The sequence below is a fragment of the Halichoerus grypus genome, chromosome 1 (genome assembly GCF_964656455.1).
Source record: "Halichoerus grypus chromosome 1, mHalGry1.hap1.1, whole genome shotgun sequence".
Taxonomy (NCBI): domain Eukaryota; kingdom Metazoa; phylum Chordata; class Mammalia; order Carnivora; family Phocidae; genus Halichoerus; species Halichoerus grypus.
The window spans coordinates 58430466-58456490 of NC_135712.1; the positions used below are offsets into that span (position 1 = coordinate 58430466).

At 35.9% G+C, this 26025-nt stretch overlaps 1 protein-coding gene across 1 annotated transcript in view; it reads right to left on the reverse strand.

Moving 5' to 3' along the window:
• The window catches only part of CFAP44 (cilia and flagella associated protein 44), a 144635-nt gene that overhangs the window by 12033 nt on the left and 106577 nt on the right, over window positions 1-26025 (reverse strand). The window contains exons 25-30 of the mRNA XM_036107180.2: window positions 21924-22101; window positions 14966-15466; window positions 12477-12680; window positions 11333-11528; window positions 1531-1641; window positions 134-264 (exon numbers count right to left, since the gene is read on the reverse strand). Coding sequence (XP_035963073.2) covers window positions 134-264; window positions 1531-1641; window positions 11333-11528; window positions 12477-12680; window positions 14966-15466; window positions 21924-22101 — 1321 coding nt within the window. The remainder of the gene's footprint in view (window positions 1-133; window positions 265-1530; window positions 1642-11332; window positions 11529-12476; window positions 12681-14965; window positions 15467-21923; window positions 22102-26025) is intronic.

Consider the following 26025-nt stretch of genomic DNA (forward strand, 5'->3'; position numbering starts at 1 on the left):
ATAAAATAAAATAAAATGTTTCTTCTCTGGGGAGAAGGCCTAACTCATGTCATTTCTATGAAACAGCAGTACAGTAGCTGGGAGGATGGCTGGCACGCTGGGAGAGGATAAATAAGTAAGCACACCATCATACTTTTTTGGATAGTGTATCATGTTCCTTTTTGAGGTTATCGATAATTTTCTTTTCTTCAGCTAAGGCCTCCTCAATGTCCAGCCTTTTCTCTCGAAGTTGAAGGGCCAATTCAAAAAGACCCACATCACAATCTGAAAAGACAGTCAAAATTAAAAGAAGCCCCATTGTCATGGAATGTGCCGATATTAGAAGTGTGGACTTTGGAGCTTCAGAATTAATAATGACCATTTATGGGTCCACTCTAGCACACTTTCACTCCACTTCGGGCTCCACTGTTCCAGGTGGAAATTATTAATAATATAAGTAATGCTGATAGTAATTCTGATACCAGCACTGATGTTCCGAGCAGTACCATGAGCCAGATTTTCTGTTTAGGACTCCTTTTATGTACGTTCTCTCACTCAAGTCTCCTAGGCCCTTGCAAGGTAGAAACTGTTGTTCCCACATTATAGGTGAGCACCCAAAGTCTCAGAGAAGTCATGTAGCTGACACGTGACACAATGGGACTCAGGTACAGTATCCCTGTATTAATTTCCACTATATCACACCACAGTCCACCAAGCAATAGATAAAGAATGTGAAAATAAGAGTACTACAATGGAATTTAGAAACTTTAGTTCTAGCCCTAGTTCCACCACCAAACTAGCTGTGGGACTTTTTTCAGGCCATTTAATCCTGCTGTAAACAAGGATTGTTTACAAGGATCCTGCTGTAACAAGTTGCATTATAATCTTTCGAGCTCTAGTTCACTCAGACATATGATTTTAAGAAGACTCTTGTTTGCAACATTAAAACAAGATTTAAACTTTACTTGAAATTAAGCTTTAAAATTTTATTTAAAATCTATATAAAGTGGCTACAAAAATAAATTTCATACCAAAAAGAAGTTTTTTCTGTACAGGACTATTCATCTATTGAGACTGTAAGAATATTGGTCTGGCTGCTTCAGACTGGTTTTACCAGTGAAAACAGTGAATATAAATTGCTAAGCATCTCCAGGAAACCAGCACAAAGTACCCTTACAAAACGGATTTTAAATATGAAAATTTGAATGGGTTTGTCAAAAAGAGAAAGCTTCGTAAAAAAAAAAAAGAATACATGCACACGCGTACGCACACGCACGCACACACCGATCTGTTATTTCTACATAATTTGACTTTGAACCAACTATAAGTTATCTGTAAATTATTTGTCGTTCATAAATGACTGCCTAGGGAAAAGAAAATAAATCATCCAGAGAGCCAAATAAAAGTATTCATTAGACTACTTCATACAACTTCAACCATGCTTCCCTTAAATTTTATTATAAGACAACCGAGAAACCACAAAAGGATCTCCTTGATATTATCAGTCCATATTCACACTTCACAGAGAACATATGGTTTTATCCAACTTACTTGTTGGGCAAATAGAATCATCAAAAACTTCATCTTCAGATCCAGACTCATCTTCATCACTCTCTAAGCTAGATTCTTCTTCACTTGATTCATCACTATCTTCATCTTCATCTAAATAGAGAAGAAGGCATTATTAATAAGCAGAGAAATTCCTGTGTTAAGATAAATCTCAGATTTTAAAAATAAAGGGTTTTTTTCAATGAGTTAGTCACTAGGAAAATAACAGATAAGGCAGGCAATTAGTCAATATTTTTAGAAGAGTTTAAAATGGTTAAAGAAAATATTACCCAAAGAAATCTACAGATTCAATGCAATCTCTATCAAAACACCAATAGTATTTTTCACAGAACTAGAATGAATAATCCTAAAATTTATATGGACCCACAAGAGACCTTGAATAGCCAAAGCAATCTTAAAAGAACAAAACTGGAGGTATCACAGTCCCAGATTTCAAGATATACTACTAAACTATAATAATCAAAACAGTATGGTGCTGGCACAAAAATAGACACATAGATCAAGAGAACAAAATAGAGAGCCCAGAAATAACCCCACACTTATATGGTTGCTCTATGACAAAGGAGGCAAGAATACACAATGGGGAAAACACAGTCTGTTCAACAAGTGGTGCTGGGAAAACTGGACAGCTAGATGCAAAAGAATGAAACTGGGCCACTTTCTTATTCATACATAAAAATGAACTCAAAATGTGAGTTCAACCTAAATGTGAGACCTAAAACCATGAAACTCCTAGAAGAAAATGTAGGCGGTAATTTCTTTGACATCAGCCATAGAAACATCTTTCTAGATATGTATCCTAAGGCAAGAGAAACAAAAGCAAAAATAAACTATTGGAACTACTCCAAAAAAAAAAAAAGCTTTTGCAGAGTGAAGGAAATCATCAGCAAACCAAAAAGTCAACCCAGTGAATGGGAGACTATATCTGCAAATGATATGTCCAATTATTGGTTAACATCCAAAATATATAAGGAACTTACACAACACCAAAAAATCCCACAAATAATCTGATTAAGAAATGGACAGAGAACCTGAATAGACATTTCTCCAAAGATGACATACAGATGGTCAACAGACACATGAAAAGATGCTCAACATCACTCATTATCAGGGAAATGCAAATCAAAACCACACTTGTCAGAATGGTTAGATTCAAAAAGACAAGAAACAACAGATGTTGGCAAGGATATGGAGATAAAGGAACCCTCACACACTGTTGGTGGGAATGTAAATTGGTGCAGCCACTGTAGAAAACAGTATGGAGGTTCCTCAAAAAATTAAAAATAGAATTACCATATGACCCAGTAATTCCACTACTGGGTATTTACCCAAAGAAAATGAAAACAGTAATTCAAAAAGATGTATGCATTCTTATGTTTATTGCAGCAGCATTTACAATGACCAAGATATGGATTAATCCTCAGTCACAGAAAAGAAATGAGATCCTGCTACTTGCAACAACCTGGATGGACTTAGAGGGTATAATGCTAAGTGAAATAAGAGAAAGACAAATACTAGATGATTTCACTTACACAGGGTATCTAAAAAACAAAACAAATGAACAAACAAACAAACAAAGCAGAAACAGACCATAAATACAGAAAACAAACGGATTGTCACCAGAAGCAAAGGGGGGGCAGAGGGATGGGCAAAAGGGGTGAAGGGGCATGGAAGGCACAGGCTTTCCAGTTATAGAATGAGTAAGTCATGAGCTGCAAGGTCCAGCATAGGGAATATAAGCAATAGTGTTATATTAGTGTTACATGAGGACAGATGGTAGCTGCACTCGTGTTGAGCATAGTATAACATACAGAGTGGTGGAGTCACTATGTTGTTCACTTGAAACTAATGTAACATTGTGAGTCAACTATAATTCAATCAAAAAATTATTTTAAAATAATAATAAAATTCTACAAAATAAAATAACCAAGTAAAAAGAAAAAAAACAAATAAATAAATGGTTGGGGACACAGAGACCGAAACTCAAATGCCTGAAGAAGGTTGTTCAATTAATTTCAATGCACTGAATCAAAGAAGGTTGAGACCAAACTGCCAAGCTGCTTCTGCTGTGACCTAACACACACTTGGTTTTATAGGTCCACAATTCCTAAATCATAGTGCCTTGGGAGGGGGGAAAAAAAACTTCCATAACTTATCTGAAGTAATGCTATATATTATCTTTATTTAACCTACTTAGTGTGAATATTTGTGTCTTGCTGTAGAAATATTATGGTGTTTGATTTAGAGATCCTGCTCTAAGCCCTGCTGGGGGTGAGAGTTGACAAAGACTCTATCCATTGACCAAACTTGAGTCAGGCTCCTCTGAGTTCTCTTTCTGACCCATAGTGGACCATGAGCTTAGTTCTTGACCCATTTAGTCCAGTTTTAGCAAGAATCCTGCTGAGTCAGTTTAGTAAAAATCTCACACCCTTGATATCTGATCAGATTCCTCCTTAATCCTTACCCTCACTATCTTTTCACTCTGGCCAATCTTCAGCAAAAATCCTGTTAGGTCAGTCTAGCAAAGAATTATCCTACCTCTTAGTAATTTTCCATCCACTGACTCCCACCCTGCTGCTTGGCTATAAATCTCTACTTGTCCTTGTTGTATTCAGAGTTGAGCTGATCTCTCTCCCCTATTATAAAATCCCATTGTAGTGGTGCCCCTGAATAAAGTCTGCCTTATTGTTCTTTAACAAGTGCCATGAATGGTTTTTTCTTTAACAGTGTCATATAAAATATCTTTTATAAAATACAAAAAATACTAAAACTCATCTGCCCCCAAGAGTTTCAGATAAGGGACTGTAGACCTCTCCCACGCAGCTCTACTCCATTTTCTTTTAAACATGTTGAAGCCATCTATGAACCATAGATCACTAATTGGCAATTTCTATTTTATGGACATCAAGTTAGAAATAAGAGATGGACCTCATACCCTTCAGAAGATTTCTTAAATTTAAGATCTCTCTTAAAATTACTTTAAGCGGTCTGTACCACCTTATGAAACAAATCACCAAAGTTTAAAATTAGACTTTAAAATTCCTACATAGATTTCTGCTTTTGGGAAGACAAAGTAGATCTATTTTTTTCTTATGTAGAACAAACATAAGATTCTGAAAAATGGAAAGAAAGCAGACTAAATATGAAACTCAGAAGCTGAGGAACAACTGTGGTGAGTTTTTTGGGTCTTCTTTTTGCCTCTTAGATCTCAGACTTAGAAATGAGTAAGTCACCAACCTGGAAACACCAATAGATACAGATATAAAACGGCCCAACCAGAGCCTACTCTCTCTAGCCAAATGGCCAAGAAAGAGGTGGCCCAACAAGGCAAAACTTTTAGACAATATCCTAACCAAACACCACAGGAAAAAAACTGTGGTCCCACTCCCACCCCTATCAGCGAAGGCCAAGTAGGGAACCTAGACATCCACCCTTGCAAAGCTGCAATGAGGCACCCAACATTCTCATCACCCAGGATAGTGTCAGAGAAGGCAAAGCAGGGAACCAGGACATTTTTTCCTGCTGGCTGGTGACCAGCCTTGCCCTCAAACCCCACCAAGATATCTGTGGAGACCATGTGGGTAGCCCGGATTTCTTTCACCTGGCAATAACAAGACTCACTCCCTCCTCCCATAGAGGTCATGTCTTAAGAACCCTAATAGAAAAAAAGAAGAAGAACCTGGAAAGTCAGGACTTTCACCATTGCGCAGAGGTCCCAAGGCCATCCCCACTATGTTGTCAGTAGAGACTACATGGGGAACCAGAACTCCAGAACAAGGAGATCCTCCTTCCTTTGAGTCACAGTGAAGGTTGAGTATGGCAATAAGGAGTAGGCACCCAATCCTTTCTCTGGAAGAGCAGTGTTAGAAAAAGCCAAGAAAAACAGAAGATTTAAATAAGATACAGAGTCTTATAACATAATATGGAAGTTTCCAGGTTTCAACTGAAAGTCATTCACTGTAGCAAGAACCAGGAAGATCTCCAACTGAATGAGAAAAGACAATGAATAAATGTCAACATTAGGATGGCAGAAATGTTAAAATTATCTGACAAAGTATTTAAAATAGCCATGATAAAAATGCTTCAATAACCAATTATAACACACTTTAGGCAAATGAAAAATACAAAGCCTGTTCAAAGAAATAAAAAGTATCAGAAAGAAAAAGATACAAAGAAGAACTAAATGGAAATGTTAGAACTGAAAAATACAATAACTAGAAGAGGAACTCAGTAGATGGGCTCAACAGTAGAATGGAGGGGAACAGAGGAAAGCATCTGTAAACATGAGGACAGAACAATAGAAGTCATCCAGTTTGAAAAACAGAAAGAAAACTGAAAAACAAACCTCAAACCTCAGAGCCTCAGGGACCTATAGGACTATAATGAAAGGTCAAACATTCATGGCATGAGTCCCAAAAGGAGTGAAGAAAAAGGAGGTTCGTAAAAGCACTTAAAGAAATAATGACTGAAAATTTCTCAAATTTGGCAAAAGACATAAGCTGACAGATTAAAGGAGTGAACCTTCATCAGTCTGAACCCAAAGAATCTACTCCAAGATACATCATAGTCAAGTGTCTGGAAACTAAAGACAAAAAGTCTTAAAGGCAGTGAGAGAAGTGAGACTTCACCTTTGGGAGATGAACAATTTGAGTATCAGAGGATTTCTCATCAGAAACCATGGAGGCTGGAAGAAAGTAGCACAATATTTTTTAAATGCTGAAAGAAAAAAAAAGTCAACCTAGAATCCTATACCCAGTGAAAATATCTTTCTGAAATGGAGAGGAAATTAAGACGTTTTCAGTTTGCCACTAGTATACCTACCCTAAAAGAATGTATAAGGGACATTCTTTAAAGAGAAGGGAAATAATTTTTTTAAGAAGGAATTTTGGAACATCATCAAGGAAAAATTAACATGGTAAGCAAAAATATAGGTAAATATAATAGGCTTCCTTCCTCCCTTTGAGTGTTTAAATTATGTTTGGTAGTTGATGCAAAAATTATAACATTGTCTGATGTGGTTCTAGATGTATGTAGATGAACTGTTCAAGACAATTATATTATAAATGGAGGAAATAAAGGGATGTAAAGGCAGATGAGGATTCTATACTTGACTTAAACTGGTAAAATGATAACACTGGTGGTCTGGGATAAATTATGTATATATAATGTAATTTATAAAGCAACCACTAAAAAAGTTACACAAAGAGATACACTCAAAAGACTAGAGAAAATTAAAATGGAATTCTAAAAAATGTTCAAGTAACCCAGAGGAAGGTAGGAAAATGTAGAAGATGGAAAGCAGAGAGAATAAAAAATAAATAAATGGCAGACTGAAGGCCTAATATATTAAATCTAAATGGTTTAAGTACACCAATTAAAAGACAAAGAGTAGATAAGAAACATTAACCATGTGCTGTCTACTAGAAATTCACTTCTAGTATAGTAACATAGTCAAATTGAAAGTAAAAGGAGTGAAAAGATATCATGCAAACATTAATCAGAGCCAAACAGGAGTGACTATATTAACATCAGATAAAGTAGACTTCAGAGCAAAGAAAAATACTCTAGACAGAGAAAGACCTTATATGATAAAAGTGTCCATCTATCAAGAAGACATAGTAATCCTGAATGTGTGTGCATAAAACAGGGCTGCAAATATGGAAGCAAAACTGATAGAAATGAAAAGAGAAATAGATAAATCCATAATTATATTTGGAGACTTCAACACCCCCTCTCAACATTTGATTGGAATTATACAGAAAATCAGCAAGACTACCTTAGAAGACCTGAATAGTATCATTAACCAACAGGATCCAATTGACAGTAATAGAAGGTTTAACCCAAAACAGCAGAATATACATTCTTTGCAAGTACCCACAGAACATATACCAAGACAGACCATATGCTAGACCATTAAACAAATTTCAACAACTATAAAAGAACTGACATCATGCAGAATGTGGTCTCTGACCCCAATGGAATCAAACTAGGAATCCATAACAGAAACTTACCAAGAAAATCTCAAAACACTTGGACCCAAACAAAACACTTCTATATGGTCCATGGGGCCTAAAGGAAAGATCAATGTAAATTTTAAAACTGCAGTGACATGAATGAAAATGGAAAATGCAACTTACCAAAATTTGTAGAATCCAGCTAAAGCAGTGTTAAGAGGGAAATTACAGCACTAAATTAGAAGAGGAAAAGTCTCAAATCAATAATTCACACTCACCTCAAAACCTAAAAACAGAAATGCAGAATAAATGCAAAGCCAGCAGAAGAAGGTAATAATAAAGATAAGTGCAGAAATCAATAAAATTGAAAGTAGAAAAATTATCTTTAAAAAATCACCTATCCGAAGTTATCCAAATTTATCCCGTTTGTTCACAAAAAGATCAAATTGACAAACCTCTAGCAAGTCTAAAAAAAAGGGGGGGATAACAAAAAGTTACCAATATCAAGAATGCAACAGGTGATATTACTATAGACCTTGCAGATATTAAAAAGATAATAGAGAAATACAATGAATATCCCCCCACACATAAATTTGGCAACTCAGATGAAATAGACCAATTTCACACACATAAAAATACAAATTACCACTAGTCACCCAATATGAAATAGATAATCTGAATAGTTATATAGCTGTATTAAAAACCCTTGAGGGGCACCTGAGTGGCTCAGACAGTTAAGTGTCTGCCTTTGGCTCAGGTCATGGTCCCAGGGTCCTGGGATCGGGCTCCCTGCTCAGCGGGGAGTCTGCTTCTCCCTCTCCCTATGCCTGCTGCTTCCCCTGCTTGTACACACTCTCTCTCTGTCAAAAATAAATAAAATCTTGGGGCGCCTGGGTGGCTCAGTCGTTAAGCAGCTGCCTTCGGATCAGGTCATGATCCCAGAGTCCCACATCGGGCTCCCTGCTCAGCGGGAAGCCTGCTTCTCCCTCTCCCACTCCCCCTGCTTGTGTTCCTGCTCTCGCTGTCTCTGTCTCTGTCTCTGTCAAATAAATAAATAAAATCTTTAAAATAAATAAATAAATAAATAAATAAATAAATAAATAAAATCTTTAAAAAACTTTTGAGTTTGTAATTTTAAAACTCCCCTGAAGAAATCTACAGGTCCAAATAGTTTCACTGGAGAACACTACCAAATTTAAAGAATTACTACCACATACATTATCTTCCAGAAAATCAAAGAGAAGACTTCCTAATTCATATTGTGAAGCTAGTATTATCCTGATACTAAAACCAGACAAAGATAGTACAAAAAAGAGAAAAAAGCAAGCTAAAGACCAATGATCCTCATGAATATATGGACACAAAATTTTTTTTTCTTTTCTTCTTCTTCTTCTTTTTTTTTTTTTAATAAGTTCTACACCCAACATGGGGCTTGAACTCACAACCCCAAGAGCAAGAGTTGCATGCTCTATTGACTGAACCAGCCAGGCGCCTCTAGGCACAAAATTTCTTAATAAAATATTTGAAAATAGAATTCAACAATATATAAAAAGAATTATAAACCATGGGGGGGGTGGTATTTCAAGGGTGTAAGTCTGATTCAATAATCAGTAATCAGCCAATGTAACACACCATATTAATAAGCTAAAGAAAAAAAATCACATAATCATCAATCAAGGCAGAAAACCATCTGACAAAATTCAACACCCATTCATGATAAAAACTTTAAAAACTAGGAACAGAGGGGAACTTCCTCAACTTGATAGAGTATCCACAAAATACCGACAGGTAGCATACTTAATGGTGAACCATTAAATGCTTTCTGCCTATGATTGTGAATAAGGCAACGATGTCAGCTCTCAGCACTCTATTTCCATGTAGTACTGGATGTTCTAAACAATGCAAAAAGGCAAAAAGAAGAAATTGGCATAAAGAGCAGAAAGAAAGAAATAAAACTGAACCTATTTGCAGATAAATTATTGTCTACATAGAAATTCCCAAGGAATCTATCAAAAACTTCTAAAACTAATAAGTGAGGTCACAAGATAGGAGATCAACATCTAAAAAGCAACTGTATTTCTATATACTAGTGTGGACATGCCACACCAAGATTAAAAACAAAATAGCACTATAAAATTGTACTAATGTATGCTATTAGTCTGCCACTTATTTCATTTTCTAGGATTTTGTGTGAGAATTTTTTTAAAGATTTTATTATTTATTTGAGAGAGAGAGAGGGAGAGGGAGAAGCAGACTCCCCACTGAGCAAGGAGCCCAACATGGGACTCGATCCTAGGACCCTGAGATCATGACCTGAGCCAAAGGCAGACACTTAACTGACTGAGCCACCCAGGCACCCTTTGTGTGAGATTTTAATAAAATATTTCTACCACCACCAAAAAAAAAAAAAAAATAGCATTAAAAATCACTTGAGGGGCACCTGGATGGATCGATTAAGCATCTGACTCTTGATTTCAGCTCAGGTCTGATCTCAGGGTGGTGAGATCAAGCCCCCACATCAGGTTCGGTGCTCAGTGGTGAGTCTGCTTGAGAATCTCTCTCTCCCCCTCTCTCTGCCCCTCTCCCCTGACTCGCTTGCTCTTTCTCTGGAAAAAAAAAATAATAATAATAAAAATAAAGTCACTTAAAAAAGGGAAATACTTCAGTATAAATCTAATAAAACATGAACCTGAATTGTATGTTGAAAATGATACAATGCTGATGAAAGAAATCAAATCTCTAAATGCATACTGTGTTCACTCATTGGAAGACGCAACAAAGATGCAGATTCTCCCCAAACTGATATAAAAGTTTAACACAATTTCTATCAAAATTTCAACAAGATCTTTTTGTATATACAAAAAATTATTTTGAAATATAGAAAGATAAAGGAAATAGAATAGCTGAAACAATTCTGAGAAAGAAGAATAAAATAGGAGGAATTAGTTGACCTGACTTCAGAACTCAATGGCCTCCATAATCAAGACTACAGTATTGGTGGGGAGCTAGACAAACTGATCAGCAGAACAGAACATCCAGAAGCAGATCCACACAAATATGCCCAAGTGGTTTTTGACAAAGATCAAAAGCAATTCAATGGGAGAAAGATAGCTTTTGCAACAAATGGTGCCAGGGCAATTAGACATTCACAGGAGGGAAAAACAGACCTTGACCTAAGTCTCGCACCTTATAGAAAAATTAAGCCCAAATCGATTTCAGACTTTAATGTAAAACCCTAAAACTTTCAGAAATAAATAGGAGAGAATCTTTGGGACCTAGGGCTAGGCAAAGAGTTCTTAGACTTTGAAACCTAAGCAAGATCCAAAAAAAAGAAAACCAAAAAAAGAAAAACACCTTATAAATTGGACCTCAACAAAAATAAAACCTTCAGCTCTGTGAAAGACCATGCTGAGGGAATGAAAAAACAAGCTACACAACGGAAGAAAATATTTGCACAGCACCTGTCTGACACAGACTAGCGCCTAGACCATACAGAGGGCGCTTCAACCTCAGAAGCAAAAAATCCTATTCAAACTTGGGCGAAGGACATGACGAGATATTTGACCAAAGATGACACTGAGTTGGCATATAAACAGAAGAGAAGATGTGCTTGTTACATGAACTACCCTAAGCTGTTTCAAACCAGATACACACACACAAATTAACTCCATAGGGTTAGAGATCTACAGGTTTATATCCTCTCCCCTTCAAGCCCACAGAACTTCTGTCTATGTTGTAGGAACAAAAGCTGTCAAATATATCCTTAGTTATTTCTCTATTTCATGTTAATGAGAAAAAAATAGAATCATATGTTAAAAAGAAATTCAAACCGGCATCTCCTTCAACATCCTTTTTCTTCGCCCGCTTAATCCTCTTCTTTAGGACCTTCATGAGGAAATTAGCAAATTTATTGTTTTCTCCAACGGCTGCTTGGAAACCAGCATAGAGTGCTTTTTCTTGGTCCTGGAGCTTGGCAATTTCATTCTTTTTCTCTTCCATCTCTTTAAGAGTTTCATTTATTTTCCACTAAATGAACAAAAATAGGAATAAGTGAAAGTATTTCCGATAAACCAGGTTCAGAGAATAATATATATTACAATGTAAGGTTACAGTTCACAAACATTTTTTTAACCTTCTTCATAGAAGTTTACATTTCTGATGGTTGGAGAGCCATCCATTTATTTGGTTAAAATTTTATAATTCTTTTGTAAAAATCAGTTAACTCCAGAATTGGATAAAGATCAGCTTTTTATGTTTAGCTTCCTCAAAAAGTCTAAATTAAGTGAAATATTTACTGTCAGCTAATACTTTTGCATGTGTGGTCTCAAAAACAAAAGATGTTTTTCATATGAATACATGACAACTAAAACAAAAAGACACTGCATCCCTTAGTGCAGCAGATATACCTTAAAAATGGTGTTACTATTCAGTAATATCTATTTGATGGAATCCTTCTTCCTTTGAGATGAAAGTTGGATGGTATCATTTAGCTCTTTAAATTTAACATATATATAACAAACAAAGAAACTTACTTTCCTAAGATACTCAATTACATATTACCGTGAAACTAGCTATGGTATTTAAAAAACTAGTCAACTTCTTTTCCAAGTATGTTCATAAGGATAACATATAATCAAAACTCAACTTTATATGATAGCTAGTGACAATAAAAATAGACTTTGAAATTCGTAAACTAAATAGAAGGCTCACTCTTGAAAACTTATCCTCCTACCATACAAAACATCCGATCGAATTCACTGTAAAGTCTGATTCATTTCTCTCTCTCAAGAATACCAAAAGCAGAACAAGCAGGAATAAGAGAGGGTTGGGGGTGGGGGATGAGGAGGGACAAAAGAGAGGAGGACTAGAACAACAGGGGAAATTAAGTTGAGAAGATGAAGAAGGAAACAAAGAATCAAGTCCCCTCCATAACTAAAGGATACAGCCAGCCAGCATTCTCCTGCCGGCTCATACCTGCATATCCTGTTCTTCTTTGTCTAATGAATTAACACGCTCTTGAAGTATGTTCTCCTGTTTTTCAAAATTCTTGAGGAGAAGCATTTCTTGAAATAATGTGACATGGTGAAGGTCAGATAATTTCATCTGAGTATCTAGTTTCAGTTTCTGATGCCTCAGGAGACGGAGTTCTGCATCAAAAGTGACAATCAGTTCTTTGATCTGAGGTGGAAAAAGATTTGAGGGTGTGTTAGGAGTTAAGAACAGGTAAGTATACTTTTAAAACTATTGAACAATACTAATTTGTTTAGGTAGAAGCATTTTCTCGTTACACCGTTGTTATGGAGTAAGAATTATATGGGCTCATGGGTATGTGTAGTCCTATAAATCAATTTATCAATATTATAAAATTTATATAAATTTATTAAGCGGTAGGGATTCTGTAACTATAATCCTTCCAGCTATTTCTTTACCATGATTAAGCCATCAAGAATGCCCTTCTTAGTGTACTATGTGGTTGAAATCAGAGACTAGGAGGTCCTTGTGTTTCTATCTGCCTCCACTTTATCCCACAGCATCTCTACATTGTCTTTCATACAGGAAGCACTACATATTCCCTTCAACTTCTTATTTTGAAAATTTTCAAACATTTCCAAAGGTGATTTAAGTTGTGACAGAGCTGGGATAAGAACGACATATCCCAAGTCCTGCTCTAGACCTTCTCCCACTGCCATCCCAAGGACTTTAGAGGCTCCATTCTGCTCTGATTTTGGCACAGCTTCTCCCTCACCCCATCCCAAAGGCAATGAAGAGATCCAGAGAGAGTCCCAGGGGCTGGTTCCCCTGAGAAAACCAGGGGAATAGGTAGAAGACAAACCATTCCATGTTTTTCCTAGGCTGTGCATGATGGAGAGTCTCAACAGTCAAGAACCTGTAATGAGGGAAGGCCCAGCCCGTAGCTGAGGAGAAGGAAGAGATCTCTGGGTTTGGGACAGTGAAGAAGAAAAAAAAAAAAATTAAACTTTTACTTATGTATGGTTGTAGACTAAGTGGGCTCTTCTTTAATGTTTGTTCAACAAGTCTGAACTATTTTTAAATTTCTTTTGAGGCAGGACTATATTTTTTCAGTGTAACACCATTCTGAAACATAGGTGTTTAAGTTTGTAAGGCTCATGCTTGTTTTGCTCTCACTCACCCGATAGCCTATAAGCTTTATGAGGATAGAGAATATGTCTGGCTTGAGTATTATTGCATCCCTATCTAACTAGCACTGTTCCTGCACAAAGAATGTCCAATAAATGTGTTGATACCATAAATAAATTAGTTACTATTAAACCAAACTTTTTTACTGGGTATCTACTATATGTCTGGCATTTTCTAGACACTGCAGGGAAATCAAAAGATGATTATATGTGGCCCTTCTCTCAAGAACTGTGTAATCTAATTTGCAAGACAAAACTAACACATATGAGCACTGAGTGATGTATAGAATTGCTGAATTGTTATACTGTACACCAAAAATGAATATAACACTATGTTAGTTATACTTCAATTAAAAAAACTAACACACATAAAACAGCAAGAAAGATAAGTGGAAAACATTAGGTGCTGCTTATAGGTGCAATTGGAGTTTAGACAAAAGAAGAGTATGTAATGTGGACAGAAGATTCTGGAGAAGGTTTGGAATTGGACTAAGTTTTGCATGATGACTCACATTTGAAAGGAAATCATTGCAGGTGGGAGGAAATAGCAAAGGAATAAGCAAATACAAAATTCAGAATGGGGGTGGGGAATGGGAGTGGGAGAAGCAGGAAGAGTGAGAAAGCGAGGCTGGACAAAGCAGAGATAATGAGTGAAGAATACGTTTGGGGAGCCATAGGGGGTGCCTTCACAGGGTGGAGCCAGACAGACACTGAGGAAGGGAACTCTACACGGTTGGCAGCCGGGAGCCACCTAGCCAGCAAAGGTCCTTTTCCTTCTGGATTCAGAGGACCTCCTGTACCACTGGCCCCAACGTGGTCTGGCTTCCTAGAAATAAAAACAGGTGCTGTTCCAGCTCCAGAACAATTTTGAAGCCAGTCATCACCATGAACACTCCCACCAATGAGGCAAATCACACGTTAGAGAAAGAGGAGGATGTAAAAAGCAGAGGTGCCCCATTTTCTCTGGAAGGTTTTTAAATTATGTTCCATCCATCATCTGAAAGCTGCTCCATCATTTCCCCCTTACCAAGACTTCAGTTAGATGCCAATTGACATGGATTTGTCCTTAATTCTTAGCTTTTCCCAAAGCAAAACGTTTAAAAGCTCTAAAGTTCTTGGGCAGAGCACAATAATTATCAGAAGGCCATGGATGGGGAGGAAGCTAAGCCTTCAGGGAGTTGTGGGCCGGTCAGGGCTTGGGAAAGATTACTGTAGAGAAAATTTAAATCAATAAATAAGAAAGGAAATCTAGTTCTTCCCCGCTCTCCTCTCTTTCAGCTTGAAAAAGGCAGTGTCACCCCTTACCCTGTTGGTTAAATACTGTTGCATGTACAAGTGTTTAATCTCGTCCCTTTTCATAATCTCCAGCTCTATATCAATTGGATCTGCTTTTTCAAATTCCAGTAATTTTGCAGTATCTACACAGAATGCTGATGCCTTTGATGATCTAGACAATGAATCTCTTGTCATCAAATCACTGTTCTTTCTAGAAGAGAGTCTGAGGAATCCTCCACTTGAGCCTGTAGACCCTCCCTGTTCCAGCTGGGAGGATGTTTCACCCTGAATCTTCATCTGCTGTCGCTTAAAATTTAGGAGAGTTTCCTCATCATACTGAAATCTCTTTTCTGGAACTTCTTCTGGGTGTATCTGGGGGACTTGGGGAATAGGAATGTGCTTGGATATGTGAAGAATCGACTGGATGCTCTTCAGTTCTTGAACCAGGCACTGTATTTCCTCGATGACGGCCACTTTAAGGTCTCGAAGAGAGAGGATACATTTGTTCATGTTCTTTTTCTTTGAATGGGCCTGATAAAAAGAAGGAAACAAAATGACAATCCATTCACAAAGGACAGTTTGAAATATGACTTTTGTCCCATGACTGGTATGCCTAGCAAAAATCCAAGAAAAAAAAATTTATCTGATCATTTCTATTCACTACTAAGTTACTCTTTTCTTTAGCTTTTAGGCTGTTTCCCATTTAGCTTCTCCAAAAGAGGAAGACAGTGTGGATGTGACCTCTGGTATCCCTCAGGTGGCTTGTAGGGCTCAGTTCTGCTGTCTTCTTCTGACCAACCAGGGGAAGTCCTTCCTGAAGTCTTGTACTCAGCCAGAGCTGGGTGAGGGGAAGGTCATTCTTTGGTAAGGAACATACAAATGTAACTGCCTATCCCTGATGGAAACTCAAATTCCACTGGCTTAGATACATTTAGGGTTGCCCACTTAGGGCCAAACTAAAGTTTAGCCTATTCTTATTCTGCATTTTGGCCATATTATTCCTGTTACTTCTTGTGCAGGCAATGTCATGATCCTGAATTTCTGTATCATGCACACCAAGAGATTCCAGGACACTTTCTCTTGGTTCCTTCTCCATTTATCTAAGCCAAACTATGCCCCCCTGCCTCAAGCCACAGGAGCCAGAGTGGCCCATTGCTCCCTCATTACCAGCTGTTTCCAAAATGCTCTTACCAGAGCCTGTAGGCACATACAGCCCTAATCCTGTGCACAATTAGACAACAAGGTGGTCCAAAGGCTATTAAGAGTTACTTTGCATAAATATACAGGTTTAAAAAAAAAAGGATCAAAGGCACTTCTCCAAATTGACAGTAATACTATAGTAGTAGGGAATTTTAACATCCCACTTACATCAACGGATACATCACCCAAACAGAAAATCAACACGGAAACAGTGGCTTTGAATGACACATTAGACCAGATGGACCTAACAGATATATATAAAATATTCCATCCAAAAAGGGAATACACATTCTTTTCAAGGGCACATGGAATATTCTCCAGGATGGATCACATGTTAGGCCACAAAACAAGTCTCAATAATTCAAAAAGATGGAAATCATATCATGCATCTTTTTTGACCACAATGGTATGAAAGTAAAAGTCAATTACAAGGAAAGAACACAAATACATGGAGGTTAAATAACATGTTACTCAATAATGAATGGGTCAACTGAAAAATCAAAGAGGTAGTAAAAAAAAAAAAAAAAAGAAAATGAAAAAACAGTCCAAAATCTTTGGAATGCAGCAAAAGCAGTTCTAAGAAGGAAGATTATAGTGATACAGGCCTACTCAAAAAACAAGAAAAAGCTCAAATAAACAACCTAATTTTACACCTAAAGGAGCTAGAAAAAGAACCAAAAAAAAGCCCAAATTTAGTAGAAGGAATGAAATAATAAAGATTAGAGCAGAAATAAATGAAATAGAAACAAATAAATAAAAAATAAACAAATAAAAGATCAATGAAACAAGGAGCTGTTTTTTAAAAGATAAAATTGATAAACCTTTAGCTAGACTCATCAAGAAAAAAGGAGATGACTCAAATAAAATCAGAAGTGAAGGAGGAGAAATGACAACTGGCTCCACAGAAATACAAAAAGATTATAAGAGAATATTATGGAAAATTATATGCCAACAAATTGGACAACCTAGAAGAAATTAATAAATTCCTAGAGGTATATAACCTCCTAAAGCTGAATAAGGAATAGAAAATCTGAACAGACCTAATTATTAGCAATGAAATTCAATCAGTAATAAAAAAATTTCCAAAAAATGAAAGTCCAAGACCAGATGGACTCACTGGGGAATTTTACCAAATATTTAAAGAAGAATTAAAACCTATTCTTTTCAAATTCTTCCAAAAAATGTAAGAGGAAGAAAAGCTGCCAGGTACATTCTACAAGGCCATCATTACCCTGATACCAAAACCAGACAAAGCCACTACAAAAATAGTAATAATAACTACAGGCCAATTTGTCTGATGAACATAGAGCAAAAATCAGTAAGATACTAGCAAACCAAGGTCAACAATACATTGAAAAAATTATTTACCACAATCAGGCAGGATTTATTCCAGGGGTGCAAGGGTAGTTCAATATTCACAAATCAATCAATGTCATATATCACATTAACCAGAGAAAGAATGAAAACTATATAATCATTCTAATAGATGCAGAAAAAACATTTGACAAAATTCAACATCCATTCATGATTTAAAAAAAAAAAAAGCCCCAAAAAAGTAGGTTTAGAGAGAACATGCCTCAACATAATAAAGGCCTTATATGAAAAGCCCACAGCTAACATCATAACTAAATGGTGAAAAACTGACAGCTTTTCCTCTGAGATTAGTAACAAGACAGAGATGTCCACTTTCACCACTTTTATTCAACATAATACTGGAAGTCCCAGCCACAGCAATCAGACAAGAAAAAGAAATAAAAGGCATCCATATTGGTAAGGAAGAAGTAAAACTGTCACTATTTGTACATGACAGGATACTATATATAGGAAAAATCATAAGGAGACCATCAAAAATCTACTAGAACTGGTAAATTAATTCTGCAAAGCTGCATGATACAAAATTAATATAAAGGAATTTGTTGCATTTCTATACACTAATAACAAAGTAGCAGAGAGAGAAACTAAGAAAACAATTTACAATTGCACCAACAAGAATAAAATACCTAGGAATAAACTTAACCAAGGAAGTGAAAGATCTATACTCTGAAAGCTATAAAACATTGATGAACAAATTGAAGAAGACACAAATAAATGGAAAGATAGTCCATGCTCATGGATTGGAAGGATTAATATTGTTAAAAATATCTATACTACCCAAATCAATCTACATATCTAATGCAATCCCTATCAAAATACCAACAGCATTTTTCACAGAACTACAACAAATAATTCTAAAACTTGTATGGAACCACTAAAGACCCCAAGTAGCCAAAGCATCTTAAGAAAAAAGAACAAAACTGGAGGTATCATAATCCCAGATTTCATGACATACTACAAAGCTGTAGTGAACAAAACAGTATGGTACTGGCACAAAAATAGACACTTAGATCAATGGACAGAATTGAAAACCCAGAAATAAACCCATGCTTATATGGTCAATTAATCTATAACAAAGAAGGCAGGAATATACAATGGGGGAAATATAGTCTCTTCAACAAATGGTGCTGGAAAAATTGGAAAGCTACATGCAAAGGAATGAAACTAGACCACTTTCTTATACCATACACAAAAATGAACTCAAAATGGATTAGAGACCTAAATGTGAGACCTAAAACCATAAAATTCCTAAAAGAAAACATAGGCAGTAATTTCTTTAACATCAACCATAGAAACATCTTTCTAGATAGGTCTCTTAAGGCAAGAGAAACAAAAGCAAAACTAAACTGTTGGGACTACACCAAAATAAAAACGTTTTGCACAACAAAGGAAATAATCAACAAAATCAAAAGGGAACCCAGTGAACTGGAGAAGATATTTGTAAATTATATATCCAATAAGGAGTTAACATCCAAAATATATAAGGAACTTATACAACTCAACACCAAAAAAAAATCCAATTAAAAAATAGTCAGAGGAACTGAATAGACATTTCCAAAGAAGACATACAAATGGCCAACAGACACATGAAAAGGTGCCCAATGTCACTAATCATCAGGGAAATGCAAATCAAAACTACAATGAGGTATCACCTTACACCTGTCAAATGGCTAGTATCAAAAAGACAAGAAAAAACAAGTGTTGGCAAGGTTGTGGAAAAAAAGAAATCCTCATGCACTATTGGTGTGAATGTAAATTGGTGCAACCACTGTGGAAAATGGTATGGAGGTTCCACAAAAAATTAAAAATAGAACTACCATATGATCCAACAATACCACTTATGGGTATTTATCTGAAGAAAATGAAAACACTAATTTGAAAATATATATACACCCACAGGTTTACTGCAGCATTATTTACAATAGTCAAGATATGGAAGCAACCCAAATGTCCATCCATAGATGAATGGATAAAGAAGAGGTGGTATATACATACAATGAAATATTCATCCATAAAAAGGATAAGATCTTGCCATTTGTGATAACATGGATGGCCCTAGAGTATATTATGCCAAGTGAAATAACTCAGAGAAAGGCAAATACCATATGATTTCACTCATGTGGAATTTAAGAGACAAAACAAAGAGAAACAAAAAAAAAAACAGACTCTTAAATACAGAGAATTGGTGGTTGCCAGAGGTAGGGTGGGGGGTTGGGTAAAATAGACTGGGATTGAGAGGTACAAACCTCTAGTTAGAAAATAAATAAGTCACAGAGATGAAAAGTACAGCATAGGGAATATAGTCAATAAGATTGGAGTAATGTTGTTTAGTAACAGATGGTGACGACATTTATTGTGGTGAGCACTGAGTAATGTATAGATTTGTTGAGTCATTATATTGTATACCTGAAACTAATATAACACTGAACGTTATACTTCAAAAAAAAGGCACTTCTCCAGGCAGTCTTATAAAACTTACCTGTATGATTACTACCTATGAAGCAAGAACACTGTAACAAAATAGAGATGTTTTACATACTTAAAAATAAACCTTTAAAGGGGCGCCTGGGTGGCTCAGCTGTCAAGCAGCTGCCTTCAGCTCAGGTCATGATCTCAGGGCCCTGGGATCGAGCCCCACGTCAGGCTCCCTGCTCAGTGGGAAGCCTGCTTCTCTCTCTCCCACTCCCCCTGCTTGTGTTCCCTCTCTTGCTGTGTCTCTCTTCATCAAATAAATAAATAAAATCTTTAAAAAAAAAAAAAGAATAAACCTTTAAAGCATTAAGATGTAAACTCAAAACCCAGCACCTATGTGAATGGGTGACCTCTTTGAAGCATCTGAAGACTGAGAATTAAGCTTAAAAGAACAAACCTAAGCCAGCCTGATGACTGTTAGGTTCACCTCTTTGAGGAGCCCTCTTTACACACCACACTTTCTTTTTAGTTTTCCAAATACCCCACATACCTAAACAATGGCCACAGGGAAGGGGAATATATAATATGCTATTTCCAAAAAAAAACTTGATACTTTAGTGATTTTTAATTTAGCCATGACAGTAATGACCATTTATTGACTGTGACCTTCACATTAACTTTATGAAGTAGACTAGATAGGTCTTATTGTTAATTGGTATTAATACCCCTTTTACAGATAATATAACCGAGGCTTAGGGAAATTTACATGACCAGCAAAGTTTACATGGCTATTAAGTGGCAGAGATGGGAACAGAATTCTTCTCTAACTTGTAGAATAGTGTGCTCTACATTATTTTATGCTGTTTTAATAAGATGGATTTCAGTGTAATGTAGTTCAAGACATCATACCTGTCCATCATCTCTAGCTAGATTATGAAATTTCAGATTGGACGACTAGAAAATTGTAGTCAAAAAAGCGTTTCTCTATGATGATGGATGGAACATGATAAATGAAACAAGAATTACCTTAGATGAACAGCTAGAAAAACAATCTAAATGGTCACTAAGAAAATGTTCAAAATGTCTGCTTAAACAGAAAAGCATAGCTATGAGCTATGAAAATTTATATATGGATATGATTTGCCATAATAGGACCCTTTGTACTGCTGGTGTGTCCTGCATCTTTGGTGAAATTGAAAAAGACTCTTTCTTTCCTCAAGATACTTTACTTCCATTTGCCAGAAAAATATAAAATATTCTAATATATTATATCTATGATATGATTGGCACTCTTTTCAATGTGATGTCTTGTAATGTGCAAACTACATGGCCATAGTAGGTGACCATGTACCCAATTCTCAAAATGGTGGCTCAGATACCCTCTGAGTGTCTATGTGTGAAAAGTCACTTGTCCGTCAAATTAAGGAATTACTATGACAGGGAGAGGAGACTTTAGTAAGAAAATGGGGATGAGAAATCAGGATAATTGGAAGCAGTTTGGCAGAATGCAGATAAAATTTTTTTAAAGGAATATGTTATTGGTTATTATTGAGACACCTACAAAATTTTTAAGTCATAAAAAAAGAAAAAGGCTAAACAATGGCCGGCCTTTTCCCTAAGTCTTTGGCAATCCACAGCAGCCAAAAACTATATCCAACAAGGACATGTTTGAATTTCAGAAATTCAAAGTCTATAAAATATAGCCATGAGCTTATCATGAGTTCAGTTTCACCCATGAAACGTGTTTAGCCAAGTAATTAACTTGAAGGCTGGTTCTGCCATATTAGCTAAATAATCATGGACAAATCTTTTGTCCTCTATGGGCCTCAGTTTCCTCATTTGTAAAAAGGAGGCATTCTAAAAAATCATAAAGATCTTTTCCACTTCTAAATTTCTATAACCATATATCCTTATAGACCATCTAGTGAAATGCGTGATTTCAGCAGAATTCCATTAAAAACTCAGGGTGCCTCTCATTGTCATGAAAGCTGTGGGTAAGTACCATGGAGTCTAGGTGTCCCAGTTCCTCCTCCTTCTTGGCAGCATTTACTCTCATGTGCTCAGGTATCTTATAGTCTGAGGCTGTCTTCAGATTGAAGTCTCCCATATACAACTGGGCCTCCTTGATGGCTTGAACATCTTTGGGATCTTCAAAGTCATCCTGAGGTTTACTCTTGTACCTATCAGAAAAATAGACAACCCAGCCACAAATGTAACAATAAACTTTAGTTTGTCTACTATATGTATATAATCAAATTCAGTCATAAAGCAAATGTAGAATTCTGAATCTGTAGTACTACTTTTATCTGCAGAGCCCAAGCATTTTTTTTTAAATTAACAACTACAGACCTTCCTCAACTTATAATGGGGTTATGTACCAATAAACCCATAGTTGAAAATATTATAAATCACATGCATTCAGTACACCTAACTTACCTAACATTATAGTTTAGCCTAGCTCACCTTAAACATACTCAGAACACTTATGTTAGCCTATAGTTGGGAAAAATTAATACAAAGCCCATTTCACAAAAAGTGTTGAATATCTCATGTAATTTACTGACTACTGTACTGAAAGTAAAAAAACAGAATGGTTGTGAGTGTATTGATAGTTTATCCCCAACACCATGTAGCTGACTTGGAGCTGTGGTTCACTGCTTCTGCGCAGTATCGTGAGAAGGTATCATACTGCATATATCACTAGCCTGGGAAAAGATCAAAATTCAAAGTACAGTTTCTACTGAATGCATATCACTTTCACACTATTGTAAAACCAAAAAAATCAAGTCAAACCACCTTAAGTTGGGGACCCTCTGTATTTTTACAGCACCTCAAGCAAAGTCATAATGAAATAAATAAAACCCAATTATCAGATGGTGCTGAAATAATCTGAATCATTTTTAGGCTTTTGTTCATTTCTAAGTGATTTATATCAAGATGGTTATTTATTCCTTCAACAGACATTAAGCCATAGAGACAGAGTAGGTGTATTTTAATCAGTAGAAATTTAATTTACCTTTTTTTTTAATAATGTGTCATAAAATTTTCAAAAAAGGCATCTAGTTAAAAATGATAATAATGAGCATATGTATTTGCCTCCTGCTCTCTCCACAAATTCCATGGAAATGATGGTGTGGAGGTATTAAAGGGAATAAATCGGGAAGGCTGAGAATAAGATAGAAAGCCATGAGCAAACCAGTGATAGCAATTTTAAAGGATAAATCAAAGTAGAGAAAACTGTGGCGCAGAATATCCCCAGGGAAGGCTATAAAAAAGATTGAACATGATCTTATCAGTAGAGGTCCTAGGGAGCTCCAAGCACAGATATCAAAAGACCCAACTACCTAATTCTGTAAAGTGAAGCCTGTCAGTCAACATGAACATGTACACAGAGCTTGCAGTCAGCCCTTTAGGAAAACAAACACATACAAAAGCAGAGGAAACACATGTTATCTAATGTATTGATAATTGTTCCTTTGTGTAAGATAGCACTAAAAGGAAGGATTAATAGTTTAAAAAGGAAAGGAAGTGAAGAAAAGAGAGAGAGGAAGGAAAGAAAGAAAAAGGAAGGGAGGAAGGGAGGTAAGGGAAGAAGAATGAATGAAAGGAAGGAAAGAAGGGAGGGAGGGAGGGAGGAAGGGAGGGAAGATAGAGAGAAAGAAAGGAAAGAAGGAACGAAAGAAAGAGCAAGCAGATACTTCAGCTCTGGCCATGTGAGGAAAACAAGGCCCATAATTATCCTCATGCTATAAATAACTAGAAAACTGAGCAAAAAAAATATGAAACTATGTTCAGACATTGAATAACAGGCAGCACAGGACTATAATTCATGTGAGAAGTGAAAAAAAATAATCCTTACTCTCTCTATTTCTGCATAGAGTAAAGTATCAGACTGTGGAATAGTGTTGAAATCTAAAATATTAGTCCAGTAATCTCAATGATTAAGGTTATAAAGATGAGAGTTCAGAGAAGCCAGAATGGTTAGAATTTAGAGGAAAAAAATATCAGAGCTACACACAAAACAATGTCTTCAGAAATTCACATAGGGCTCTCTTGAGTTTTTGACCACGTATTAACCTGTACATGTAAAACATCATGAAGATAAGTAAAGAACATCTGGGGGAAATACAATTATTAGGAAGCTGTAAAACAAGTAATTCTCATAGTTTACACATGGCTTGAAATCACTCATGAGCTCATCAGCTGGAGAGACCTTGTTAAAGGTAGGGAACATTCAGTAGAAACACTTAAAGAGTCATGCCTTCAAAGTAGGAAAAACAAAAGATCTGGACATCATCAATCATCCAGTCCTCACTGACATTTATAGAAAACTACACCAAAGAACACAAGAAAACACATTCTTTTTCAAGCACACATTGAATTTTCATGAAGACAGACTGTATGCAGGCCCATACAACTCCCAATAAATTTATAAGAATTTAAACCATGCAAACTATTGGGAAACTAAATAGCATACTTAAAAATAAACTATGGGGCATCTGGGTGGTTCAGTTGGTTAAGCCTCTGACTCTTGATTTTGGCTCAGGTCATGATCTCATGGTTATGTTATCAAGCCCTGCATCCAGCTCTGCACTCAGCACTTAATCTGCTTGAGATTCTCTCTCTCCCTCTCCCTCTGCCCCTCCCCCTGCTCTCTCCCTTTCTCTAAAATAAATAAATAAAATCTTTTAAAAAATAAATCATAATCAACAAGAAATCACAAGGGATATTAGAAAATATTTTGGACAGGGGCTCCTGGGTGGTGCAGTTGGTTAAGCATCTGCCTTCGGCTCAGGTCATGATCCCAGAGTCCTGGGATCGAGCCCCATGTCAGGCTCCCTGCTCAGTGGGAAGCCTGCTTCTCCTTCTCCCCCTGGCTTGTGCTCTTTCTCTCTCTCTCTCTCTCACTTGCTCTTGCTCATTCCCTTTCTCTCTCAAATAAAAAAATCTTTAAAAAATATATTTTGGACAAAATGATGCTGAAAATATATCAGAACTTGTGAAATGAAGCTCAGTGTTTCATTTATACTTTAAATTCATACTTAAATTTATACTTTAAATGCTTATAATTAAAAAAGTAGTATAAAATCAAAGCTTACAGCTTAAACTTAAAACTTAAACAGTGAAAAAGAATTAACTAATCCCAAATTAATAAGAATAAAGGAAATGATAGAGAACAGAAATATCAATGACATAGAAAGCTGACAAGCAATATTTCTAAAAATCTATGACCAAAAGTTAGTTCCTTGAAAAGATCAATAAAATTGATAAGCCTTTTGCTGGAATGATCAAGAAAAAGAGAAAAGATACAAATTAATGATATCAAAAATAAAACAAGGGACAATGCAACAGATACTACAGAAATTTAATAAGGCAATAGTACGAACTATTTTATGCCAATAAATTTGATAACCAGATAAAATGCACAAATTCCTTGAAAGATACAAATTACCAAAACTGATCCAAGAGGAAATATAGAATCTGAATAACACTATAACTATGAAAAATTGGAATTTGTATTTATAACCTCTCAATATTCCATGTCCATTTGGCTCATTGATAAATTCTATCAAATATTTAAGAAATAAATAATATGAAGCCTCCAATCTTTCAGAAAATAGAAGAGAAAGGAAAACTTCTCATCTCATTTTATGCAACTAGTCTTACCCTGATAACAAACCAGAAAAGATATTACATAACAATAAAACTAGAGACCAATAGTCTTTATTTAAAAAGATACAAAAGTCCATAACAAAATGCCAGCAAATCAAATCCAGCAATATATATTTTTGGAAAATGTCAAAAGCCTATTTTTCCAGTTTATTGAGATATGATTGCATGTAATATTGTATCAGTTTAGGGTGTACAACATAATGATTTCATACATGTATCTATTGCAAAATGTTTGCCACAATAAGTTTAGTTAACATCCATCCACATAGTTATAATTTTTTTTCTTGTGATGAGAATTTTTAAGAGTTACCCTCTTAGCAACTTTCAAATACACAATACAGTACTGTTAACCAGTCATATTGTATATTACCTCTCCAGAACTTATTTATCTTATAAATAGAAGTTTGTACCATTTGACCACCTTCTTCCCC